Source organism: Loxodonta africana, chromosome 3 (assembly GCF_030014295.1).
Source record: "Loxodonta africana isolate mLoxAfr1 chromosome 3, mLoxAfr1.hap2, whole genome shotgun sequence".
NCBI lineage: Eukaryota > Metazoa > Chordata > Mammalia > Proboscidea > Elephantidae > Loxodonta > Loxodonta africana.
This window is the reverse complement of record NC_087344.1, coordinates 204,667,479-204,680,350: the sequence shown is the minus strand read 5'-3', so window position 1 is coordinate 204,680,350 and position 12,872 is coordinate 204,667,479. Positions and strand designations below refer to the sequence as shown.

General features: G+C 38.6%; 1 protein-coding gene across 10 annotated transcripts in view; it reads right to left on the bottom strand.

The window, feature by feature from the left end:
• The window catches only part of POU2F1 (POU class 2 homeobox 1), a 262,547-nt gene that overhangs the window by 115,506 nt on the left and 134,169 nt on the right, over positions 1–12,872 (bottom strand). For 9 of the 10 annotated variants that reach the window (XR_010321592.1, XM_064282901.1, XM_064282908.1 and 6 more), the window contains one exon: positions 4,086–4,151. Coding sequence is in view for 9 of the 10 variants with exons in the window: in XM_064282901.1 (XP_064138971.1) it covers positions 4,086–4,151 (66 nt within the window). In the remaining variant the exon portion in view is untranslated. Of the gene's footprint in view, positions 1–4,085; positions 4,152–7,525; positions 9,204–12,872 lie in introns of those variants that run through there. The other variant, XM_003415219.4, reaches the window with a different exon arrangement.

Here is a 12,872-nt window from a genome sequence, read left to right as displayed (position 1 = left end):
GAATGTAAAATGGTACAAAAACTTTGGAAATCAATTTGGCGCTTCCTTAAAAAGCTAGAAATAGAACTACCATGTGATCCAACAATCCTACTCCTTGGAATATATCCTAGAGAAATGAGCTTTACACAAACTGATGTAGGCACACCCATGTTCATTGCAGCACTGTTTACAACAGCAAAAAGATGGAAGCAACCAAGGTGCCCATCGACAGATGAACGGATAAATAAACTATGGTATATTCACACAATGGAATACTAAGCATCGATAAAGAACAGCGATGAATCTGTGAAACATTTCGTAACATGGAGGAATCTGGAAGGCATTAGGCTGAGTGAAATTAGTCAGTTGCAAAAGGACAAATATTGTGTATCAGCACTATTATAAGAATTCAAGAAATAGTTCAAACAGAGAAGAAAACATTTTTTGATGGTTACAAGATGGGGGAGGGAGGGGGGAGGGAGGGAGGTAGGGAGGGAGGGAGAGCAGTATTCACTAATTAGATAGTAGATAAGAACTACTTTAGGTGACAGGAAAGACAACACCACAATACAGGCGAGGACAGCACAACTGGACTAAACCAAAAGCAGTTTCCTGAATAAACTGAATGCTTTGAAGGCCAGTGTAGCAGGGGTGGGGGTTTGGGGACCATGGTTTCTGGGGACATCTAAGTCAATCAGCACAATAAAATCTATTAAGAAAACATTCTGCATCCCACTTTGGAGAGTGGCATCTGGGGTCTTAAATGCTAGCAAGCGGCCAAGTAAGCAGCCATCTAAGATGCATCAATGGGTCTCGACCCACTTGGAACAAAGGAGAATGAAGAACACCAAAGACACAAGGTAGTTATAAGTCAAAGAGACAAAAAGACCACATAAACCAGAGACTACATCAGCCTGAGACTAGAAGAACTAGATGATGCCCGGCTACAACCAATGACTGTCCTGACAGGGAACACAGCAGAGAATTCCTGAAGGAGCAGGGCAGCAGTGGGATGCAGACCCCAAATTCTCATAAAAAGACCAGACTTAATGCTCTGACTGAGACTAGAAAGGCTGCAGTGGTCATGGCCCCCAGACCTTCTGTTGGCCCAGGACAGGAACCATTCCTAAAGCCAACTCTTCAGACAAGGATTGGACCGGTCAATGGGTTGGACAGGGATGCTGGTGAGGAGTGAGCTTCTTGGATCAGGTGGGCACTTGAGACTATGCTGGAATCTCCTGACTCGAGGGGAGACGAGAGAGTTCAGGGGGTTAGAAGCTGGCAAAATGGACACGAAAGGAGAGAGTGAAGGGAGACAGTGGGCTGTCTTATTAGGGGGAAAGCAATTGGGAATATGTAGCAAGGTGTATATAAGTTTTTGTGTGAGACTGACTTGATTTGTAGATTTTCACTTAAAACACGACAAAAATTAAAAAAAATTTTTTTAAGTTTTCAGGGTCATCTGTTACATTTTTAAGTAAAAATCCATTGGTATGTAATTATCTGAGTAAACTGTAATTTTTTACTGAATAAATTACACATGGTACTTAAACATGTAAACTGGAATTCAAATGTATTTTTATAGCCCTGAACTAATGAGCTGACATCAGCGGGAGGTGCTAAGAAGATAGTGACAGACCCTTCACATTTTAGGAACTGACATTCAATGTTTCAGTTATTCTCAAGTGAGTCTAAAGTCCATGACATAGAAGTCATCTGTAATTTGACTAAGGCAACAAAGGCCACAGTTGACGAAAAGGAAGTGACAAAAGAGTTCAGACGGTTGATCGTGTCGTGTTCAGTCTGCTCCAGCGTCCATGTATTATTGTATTAGCAGTGACTCTTGTGAAAAAACAACAAAATTTTTCTCTCTTTGTAGGGCAAAGAAAAAATCGCCTGCTATTGCTGATGATGGAAGTAAAGGAGTCCAAGAAACTGCCACAAAAGTGGAGTTTGAGAGACATTAAAGAGCCAAATACCTGAACTGCCAGTGCTCAGCTCTGTAATGGGAATGAGTCTGCCATGCATTCCATATTAACACAGGACAAAAATCACAGGGCTGTTTAAGCACGTTCTCCAGCCAGAATTTCTTATAGAGCTTTCTAAATGGTTTTAGGCCTATACATACATAAAGGCTGCTTAAATTTTCAGCTTTATTTTACTGAAGTTCATGAAAGAAATAACATGTAGCGTGCATGTCCTGGTTCTGTCTTTATTTCCTGGCTGTTTTTGTGCCTCAATTTTCCATTCTTTGAAATAGAAATAATACATAGCTTACGGGGCTGTCATCAGAACTCAGACTGAAATCAGGTAATGTGTACAGTGTTTAAGGTTTCCAAAAGTCTATTTCATGAGGATTTTATTAAATATTGTAGACGCTCAATAAATGGCACACTGCAAGTGCTTTATAGCGCTGGTGCTCGAGTAGATACAGGGACCCCCGAGGAGTACAGTGTAGTGGATATTTTCAGTGTTCTCCAATCATCCTGTAAGTCTGTTTTTCTTCCCTTTTTCTCTGAAGCTGTTCTTTCGGCACAGGTGTCCCACCCACTCTCCTCCAGCCATTTAATGGGATCTACGCTCTGGTTTCTGGCTGCAGACAAGTCCCGCGCCTGCACCAGCTTAGGCACCAGCGCTACAAAATAAAGAAAGACGGGGTTTAAACAGGGGGCAGCGAAATGACAGAAAGGAGACTTTGGCTAATGAAGAATTCAGACAGGACGGGATGTTTCCCCTTCTCCCGCTCAGGAGGTACCGCAGCAGTCTAACTGGCTAGCCTTTGTTGGAGAGCAGCTGAGGTTAGCTGCCATCAAGTCAGCTCCGACTCGTGGCAACCTCATGTACAAAAGAACGAAACGGTGCCCAGTCTTGGGTCCTCTTCCTGACGTTTGGTATATTTGAGTCTACTGTTACAGCTACTATGTCACTCCATCCCATTACAGCTCAGTTTCACATAGAAAGGTAAGTTTACTTTTGAGATTAAAACATTTACAAACATCTCCAGGTACAGGACAGCTTAGAACAAAAAGTATGCCATCAGGAAACTGCTATATTGGTTCAAGTCATCTACTATAAAATAAAAGGTTCTTCTGGCCAGTAGAGGCAGGAAAAGAAGGTAGTTCTAAGAGTGACCCTCACTCTTACTATTCCCATGGTTAGGCCTTCTTAAAACAATGGATCACAGAGGGAACATCCCCTGCAAGTGAAAAATCTAGTTTACTTTAGAAACTACTATCTTCTATGTAACCCTGCCTAATAACATAATTCCATTTTTATGTGATTTAATTTTTAATTTATATATTTACCAAATTTGGCTACCATCTCCAGCAGATGATAAAGACGCATAGTCAAACGTCCTCTGAACAATGTACGAAATTAAGAGTACAGGCTGTGGAGACAATTCACCCTTTATGGACTCACCTTTCTCTTATGGGGCCTGTTTTCTCATTTATATAATACTTTTCTTTTAATAAAGGGTTTAACCATGTATAAATTAAAAAAAAAAAAAAAAAAGCTCTACTCAATGAAAGGATGTATTAGAAATGTGCGTGTGTGTTTCAGTACTTATTGACACTACCATAACTTTAATTCATATTCATTGTGGGGTGGATAATATTTACTGTTTTGATTAAACCTCTAACAACAGCAAGTTTTTATGGAACGGTCACTGTGTAGCTGACACTGTGCTATTTTAATACTTCATATACTGTCTCCGTTGCTACTCACAATGCTCTATGAGATATATTATCCCCAATTTACAGATAGAGAAATTAGGTCTCAGAAAGATTTTGGAATTACCTGAAGTCACTTAGCAGGTAAGCGACAAATCTGTACCCAGAACTCTCTGACTTGCAGGTCTCTTAATTACTTAATCTCTTAATTATACTATAGTTTCTCTGATAGGTGGAAACAAAAGGATGAAGCAATCTGCCAAAGCAAGTTAGATAATCTTAAGAAAACAGACTCCCAATTTCTGCAAGTACTAAATTATAATATCTGACAATTCAATAATCAAATTGGCCTTTATTTGCCAAATCTAAATCATAGTCTTTTCTTTTAGCTCTATTAGACCTAATGAAAAGGCTGAATCTGGGACAACCTCTTACCTGTGTTGCTATCTCCACTCTCCAGAGACGGTTTACTGCCTTCTGACGGATTGTTCATTTTTGAATCTACAATAAATCAGAGGTGAATTAGGTTTTAAAAATATTGGGGATGGGGTTGTGGATGCCAAATTGTGATAGGGGAAAGGGTTAATAATAATGACTAATGTAATAATCATACAATTCAAGGATAACACAGCGCATATGTGTCAAAGGTAAAACGTAGGGAATTATGACAAAAAGGTTATCTGAAAGAAATTCAGGATTCCCTGGACCTTAAAGTGACCCAGAAATAAATCACCTTATTGAAAGATCTTAAGAGTCTTCTAAGAAAGATAACATATATCTAACTTGAAAAAAAAATATTAAAGTATGATATATATATATATACTTTATTACATAAAGCATAATCTATAATATATAAATGCTTTATAATATAAACTTTAAAATATGTTAAAGAAACAAAGTTGGGGGGGGAAGCACTTTGAAAACTAAAAAAAAAAAAAAAAAATTCCAAAATAAAGGGTTTTTCTTTTTCATAAGCAAAGATATTCATTAATTGTTATCGGAAATAATTCACTGGTAACTCTGAAAACAGATGGGACAGTAGTAACTCAACCTAAAAAAAAAAATTTAAGAAAAATACCTCCATAGTAACTCATCCCCCACAAACCACATGAAACAAGTGTCAAAATCAGAGTATATCAAATTCACACCTTAATCTTAAACCAGTACAAGAAGTTGTACCACAAGGCATAAAAACATCTAATCCATCTAATATCCATCAAATAATCCATCTAGTAATTTCAAATCTGAATTACAACCACAGCTACTTAAAACTTAAACTAGCCTAGTACCCCAAATGAGCCTGCTCGATACGGGTTTCCTTCTTGTAGGGTTATCTATTTAATGAAGGTTTCCACAGTAATAAGCAATAGCAGGTATTCCGGAAGATGTATACAAGACAAGAGGCGAGGCAAGGACACATCCGCACTTCTCCCTCTTTCAAAGGGCCAAAAACTGAATACACATTATATAAATATCCTACTTCACATCTGCAAACTGAAACTTAACATTATAAATAATCAAACAAGTTTATTATCAAACAAGTTCTGCCTTTTCTCCCACCAGGCTAAGAACCATTTAACTACAGTTATTAACAGACAACAAATACTTAAATACGCTGTATTTGCTTTTAGAACTTGGAGCACATTTTGTCATCTGTTTAAATACTTAACTAGGAAATCAAAACAACTGTTATACAGAAGTCTCAAGGAAGTTGTCCACGGCTGCCTTAACCACACGCCTAAGTGACGAAAAAGAATCAGGAGTCCTTCCCCCATGAATTCCATCTCTAGCCTAGAAGCTGTAGGGTAGTTTTTATAAGATACTAGTTTTTGTAACAGATGTTTATCTCATGAGCTTGGGCAGTTCTACTGTGACTCTGGTTTTCCTCAGATGTTCAGAGGGTTCAAATATGTGTGTTTATGGCCTTAAATGAGGGCAAAAGCAGTTCTATAGCTTCCTCCCCCCACCCCCGAATGAAGGCACTGTTTAGTTATTATAACAGAGAAGCTGTCCAGAAAAACTTAAATAGCATCTGAAAGTACACTAAGGTTTGAAAGGAACAGGTGGACAGACTTAGTGAAAATCAGCTTTCTGAATGACTTAACAAGAATTTTATGAAAGTCAAAAATCCTAAGAAATGCAGTAGAATATACCATTAAGCATACACCCTGCTCAGTGTTTCCCTTAGAATTTAAAAATTAAAAAAAAAAAAAAAAGATGAGTCAGTTAACATTTATAAAATAGGTAACAATTTTCCCACATATGTGGATACCATAAAAACAAAAGAGAGGTAAGTCTTAAAAAGTCATGAGCCTGACCTTGTACAATTCCTATCCTAATTTCCACGTCTATAAATTAAAGACTATGTCACAGACCTTGTGGATCTTCTAAGGTTCTTCTACTGAACTGTCAAAGAGTTTCAAAGGCATTTATTAAAATTACTTCACCAAAAAATAAATGAAACAATAAAATTCTGATTAACTAACTAAGAACAATGACGAAAAGATTGTTTAAATGATATTTACCGTTACTTAAAAGGAATACAGACACAATTTTTTATTTTAAAATATATTGCTAAAAATATTTCAGAAAAGTATCTTCCTTTTCTTTCCTTTCTTGAGTTTCTATCTTAGTAGATAGAGACAAGCTCTTTTTTGATACTTGAAGATTTTTCTCTCTGGGCAATACCAAAATTATCTGTATCTGACACTGAGATGACTGTATCTAATAAGTCTAATACCCAGTATACAAGGTGGTCTTGGGTTGAATTCTTGGCATCAATTTGTTGTTTTTGCCATTCATTCATTTTCTTTTTTTTTTTTTTCTGTACAAATACTACAGACCCTGGGTTTGGGCCAAGCCTTCTGTCTAAGACTTCAAACATTTTCAGAACTAACATTTCATCTCTGGCAACAATGCAGGAAACTGGGGCAGCCGCAATTTTCAAGTGGAGAAGATGACATCCAGGAAAAAAAGTAATTTGTAAAGGTTTTAACGATAAGATACCCCTGTCCTGGAGATCACATCCTTGAACTATCCAGGTGACCAAAGTAACCACATAAAGGTTCTAATAATCGTACATCTAAACAGGCAAAAACCAACACAAAACATGGCCACCAGGAGCCACCATAGTGTCTCAATCTATGTTAAATCTGAATCACCAAAGATGGTTCAAATATTCAAACTGGACATCATCTTCCCCAAAAGGTTTGTTGTTCTATAGTGAAAATTGTAAAACTAGGATTTCCAATACTTAAAATTATAGTTTTCTGAAGGACATAGTTGACTTCAAAAGATAAAAAAAAGATGGGTAATATTAGGCATAATGTTAAAACAATTAATAGTTTCTAAAACCTGGAAATTGATCAATAGTCCTAGTATGGTAACCACTGCAATTACCCTCTACATCAGTATTTATGGGAACAATTCTGTACTAAGGCTCCACCTTATTTCTCACTAAGCCATTTTAGATTTTGTATAGGACATTTGTATTAAGTATGCAAAACATTTTAATTAACATGTATATATTATTAGGTACAGTTTATAGCTTGGTTTCATATTTAGAGTGTTTTTAGAACTACATGCTCTCGACAGAAATTTCCAAAAAGCAAAAATGTCACCCTTTCAAGCTAACTTCTAAATCCACAGTATTTACTGCGAATATCCGCTGAACCAGAAGCTAGTCACAGGGAGGGACTGAGAGCAAACTCAAGCATGCTTGTGCTCTGCAAATGCCTTCCACCTTCCCTGCTCCACTGGCCACCCCGCCCCCTCCGGACCAGGTTGCATATGCGATTAAGCATTTATGCATAGTCAACCCTACACAGGCTATTTCCATATTAAAGCTCATAAGAAAGAAGTGTGCTGGTACCCACCTAGAACATAGTCACTGCAGTCCAGCATTGCTGTGAAATCTTCTAGAGGTCCAAACCGTCCAAAGCAAGGAAGAACAGGTAGCGGTTTGGGGAGGGAGAAAGAAGGTACTACTATTTCTCACAAACCTACGCTATGTTCTTAACAGAACAAGGTGGGGGGTGGGAAGTGGATGGAGGGGGGAAGCAAAATACAACTTCAGTTACACCATAGCAATCTTCAACTGAATAAGGAAACTTCAGTTGCTCAGAGGAGTTTTAGCCTCTCCTACCAGCTTGGACTGACATTGTCAAGGCAACTGAAGCATGAAAAGTTCCCCTTTTTGTAATAAAATAGAAACAAAGATTGCAGCTGGCAGTTTCCATAATGAAGCTTAATCAGTATGCGCGTGATTAGGGCCTTATGCAAATCTCTCCTAGTTAGCACAGCAGCCAGTACTTTGAAGTCCAGGAACAATTCATTTACAGAATACACTGAAAGCACTCCCTGCATAATTTAAATCGTTACATAAATATTTATCAGCTTATTTGCATATTAATTGGCAGTGCATGAAGGGAAAAATTATCTCCTGAGTGCCAGCATAATAATTAGGAGGATAAAATAAGTTTTCTTCCAATGGCCTGGCTTCTCGGACCTAACTTGAGCTAGTGCTGGGGCAGAAGGGAGGGACAGGAGACAGAGTTCTGTTAAAATGCCCCTGAAATGACACGTACAAATTAGAAACAACTCTACAGACTTAAGCACCTTTAATCTTATTCCTGCCAGCAACAATGACTTCAGTAATAAGAGGATTTGCAAAAAGCTTTCTACACAATCCAAGTAATCCCAAGGAAACAATTAGCAAGGTAGAAGCAGAACACAGGGCTGTCAAGATGGTGCAAGTCTACTGATAGGAAATTTTCCAAATGTTAACACAAACTGTCAGGAGAAAGTCCTGCTTTAAACAAGGCATCAGAATAAATCCGGAAGCAGCACAGGACCTAAAGGTGCCTTCAGAGTATGAAAATTATCTACAAATATTTTTAAAATACTAAATGAACAGGACAGATTAGTTGAATGCTACATATTATGTAGTACCCCCCCCACCTCCCACAAAATCAATCTCAAGTAGAAGACAGTCTGTTACCTACAATATGCAGAGTCAAAAAATGAGTCCTGTAAATTGTGTAATTACTTAGTATGTGTGTACACACACACACACACACACACACACACACACCTTTCCAAGGAGCAGCTTACTGGATTCCAACTGCTGACCTTTTGGTTAGCAGCCATGTTCCTAACCAGTGTGCCAAGCGAAACTCGTTGCCATCGAGTCGAATCCAACTCATAATGACCCTATGTGTCTATGTGTCTGTGTGTGTGTGTGTGTGTGTGTGTGTGTGTGTCTAACCCTTACTAAACAGTATTCAAATTAAAGCGGATTTACAAGGTAAAACATCAACCCAAAACTTTTCAGGCATTACAATATGAAAACGTTACATCCTAAGCATCATAGACAATTCAAGAGAAGGCTTAACAAACACCCTACAAAGTAGGCATTTTCACTCTCTCCCTTATTTTTATTGGTGATAAATATGTATATAAACAAAGCATCAGCCATTTCAACGTTTTTTACATGTACAATTCAGAAACATTATGTTCATCATGTTGAGCAACCATCACCTTAACAGAGGCTCAGTGCCCTCTAAGCAATGACTCTCTTTCCCCCTCCCTCCCACCCTTGATAACCACTAATAAGCTTCGGTCTCTCAACATTTGCCGATTCTAGATATTTCATATAAGTGGGACCATACAATCTTTGTCGATTTCACCCAGTATAATATTCTCAAGGTTCATCCATGTTGTAGTATCAAGATCAGCAGCCCACCTGCCATCTTGAATAGAAAAGGGGTTGTGCCTACCACCTTCTGTGATATAGGGACTAACTCCCTGTGATTAAGCCATCTCCTTATTAGGTAACTGACTTCCCATCTTTAAGCTATCTCCTTATTTAGATACGCTGCCAGTTCAGACTCAGTTAAGAAAAACAAGAGGCTGGGGTCTCAAGACCAGTTGAGACTGGCAAGAACCAGGTCTGGCCCACCTGACATAGGCAGTACGTAAGAGCATGACCTTTGGACAACCTACTGATGTCAGAGGCTGAAAAAACACCCTTTCTATGTCCCAGATGTGGACAAAACGCCATCTTTGTGCCCCCCCCCCCTTCAGACTGAGCAGCTGCAGAAGACCAGACTTCCCCAGAAACGCCTTTTCGGGCCAAACCAATCGGCAAGCTGACTCCACCTTGAAGGGTTTCTGAAGACTCCAGACCCAATTTACTTTACCCATATAAACCCCTTGAGCTATTGTCTGAGGAGCCATCTTGACAACACAAGTCCTGGTGTGCTCCTTTACTTGGCCAACTAAATAAAGCTTCTTCTTTCACTTTCATTCGCTTTGTGTCTTTATAGGGTCGCCAAGCAGACCTGGGCAAGTCTAGTTACATTTTGTATCAAGACTTTATTTCTTTCTCTTTATGGTTGAGTACTAATCCATTAAAAGGAGCTCTGTTGGTGCAGTGGTTAAGTGCTCGGCTGCTAACCAAAGCACTGGCAGTTCGAATCCACCAGCAGTTCTATGGAAGAAAGATGTAGCAGTCTGGTTCCGTAAAGATTTACAGCCTTGGAAACCCTAGTGTTGTTGCTGTTGATAGATGCCATCCAGTCAGTTTAGAACCGCCCCATACTAATCCATTTTATGCACGTACCACCTTTTGTTTATTCATGCATCTGCTGATGGACATCTAGGTTGCTTCCATCTTTTCGCTATTGTGAATAGCTGCAATGAACAACGATGTAAAACTGCCTGTTTGCATTTCTGCTTTCAATTCTTTTGGATATATACCTAGGAGTGGAATTGCTGGATCATATTTTTTATGGTAGCTAATTCAGGAGCCCTGGTGGTGCAGTCATTAAGAGCTCAGCTGCTAACAAAAAGGGCTACAGTTCAAATCCACCAGCCTCTCCTCGGAAACTCTACGGGGCAGTTCTACTCTGTCCTATAGGGTCGCTACGAATGGGAATGGGAATCGACTCAACGGAAATGGGTTTGGTACTTTGGTTGATACAGTAATTCCAGGACAATCATGCTTGGTAAAGTAGAGGGTCAGTGGAAAAAAGAGGAAAACCCTCAACGAGAAGGAATAACACAGTAGCTACAACAATGGGCTCAAACATAGCAACAATTGTGAGGATGGTGCAGAACTGGGCAGCGTTTCGTTCTGTTGTACATAGGGTTTCTATGAATTGGAACTGGCTCAACAGGATCTAGTAACAACAATGGTAATTCCATGTTTAATTTTTGGAGGAACCACAAAACTGTATTGTGGCTATACCATTTTATACTTCCATCAGCAAAGGATGAGGGTTCCAGTTTCTCCACATCCTCACCAACACCTGTTGTTTTGTTTGTTTTTATCGCAGCCATCTCAGAGGGGTGAAGTGATAGTTCACTGTGGTTGTGATTTGCTTTTTCCTAATGACTAATGATGGCAAACATCTTTTCATATGCTTATACATTTGCTTTGCTGAACTATCTATTCAGGTTCCTAGCCTGTTTTTTGACTGGGTTGTCTTTTTTGTTAGGTTGCCCGAGTTCTTAATATTTTCTGGATATTAAACCCTTATCAGATATGTGGTTCCCCAAAATTTTCTCCCAATCTGTAGGCTGTCCCTTCACTTTGTTGATAAAATTCTTTGATAAAAAGTTTTAAATTTTCATGAAGTCCCGTTTTATCTATCTCGTCCTCCTTTTTTAAAGATAAGGAAACTGAGCCATAGAGAATTGAAATACTAACTAAACATTACACTAAGACAATGTGACACTAATAATTTATAGTCAGAATTTAAAACCAGATTTTGCTGACATCAAAATCTGAGCTCTTGGATATTACTTTGAATTTGGACACACTAATTTGAGTTTCCTCTACTTTCTTGGATAAATCGTATCCTTAACAAAAAAACAAAAAATTATACACAGTCTAATATTTCCATTGTCAACTTCCTTAGTCACGTTTTCATACTTTTCACTGAAAGTCATATTTTACATTATACATACATATATACATAGAAAGAGAGAATATTAAAACAACTCAAGAAAAGCTTCATGAAATGAGGCTCCTTCCTAAGTACAATGCATTCTGATATGTTCTAATACGTATATATGCATATATGTATATGCATATATATATATGTATTTTTTAATTTCTTATTGCTGGCAGCAACTCACTAAATTGATTTCACGACACACCAATTGAAAATCACTGCTTTTAAAGTGAACCAAGAACTTAAAAGACACGTGAAGCAACCTGAGAGCAGAATCACCTTTTATTTTCTTTTAACTAATAAATTAACCTAATATTTTACAGTTCACACTTAATTCAATGGTGTTTCTTAGCAATTATCCTTTATCAATTTTTTTCAAAGCATTCAATTTTAACTTTCACAGAAACATCATTTCTCTTTTTCTTAATGATTATTTAAATTGTGTAATTAAAATAGGTAGTATAACTACTATAAACAGGCTTGGGCACACAAATAACTAAACGACTCTTGATAATCATACAACTCAACTAGTAGCAGCAGACAGGCACAGACGTACCAAGTAGTAAGCATAGCGTGGGGGCATCAATGTGTTTTTAGCAGGAATGGGGCAAGCATATCGTGGGGGCATCAGACAATGTGTTTTTAGCAGGAATGGGGCATCAGTCAGTTAATCTAGTGTGATGGTTAAGGTTTCGTGTCAGCTTGTCTAGGCCATCATTCCCAGTGGTTTGGCAGATATGTAATCATCCCCCATTCTGTGATCTGATGAGAGCAGCCAATCAGTTGAAAGGCCAATCAGAGGAAAGCCACTCAGTTAAAAGCCAGTCAGCTTCCTTGGGGGCATGGCCTGCTTCCAATAAGTATGGATGTTCTGGCAAAGCTCTCTCTAGATCCTGCATCCAACTTGTCATCCTCTGACCTCTGGTTCTTGGGAATGAACCAGAAGCCTGCTGTCTAACCTTCCAGTTTTGAGTTTGTCAGCCCCTGCAACCACGAGTCAGGAGAATCCTCCAGCTTGACACCTGACCCATGGATTTGGGATTTGCCAGCCTCCACAACTACGTGAGACATTTCCTTGAGACAAATCTCTCCATGTATATTTATATATATGTGGTTCACTAGTTTTGCTCCTCTAGAGGACCCAGCCTAAGACATCTAGTCAATAAGTTAGGTGAAGATTTGTTTAGAAAGCTACCACACTAGAAAGCAGTTATGAAATGGCACATGTTTCCGGTCTCTTCTTTAACCTGCGCTGTCTTATATT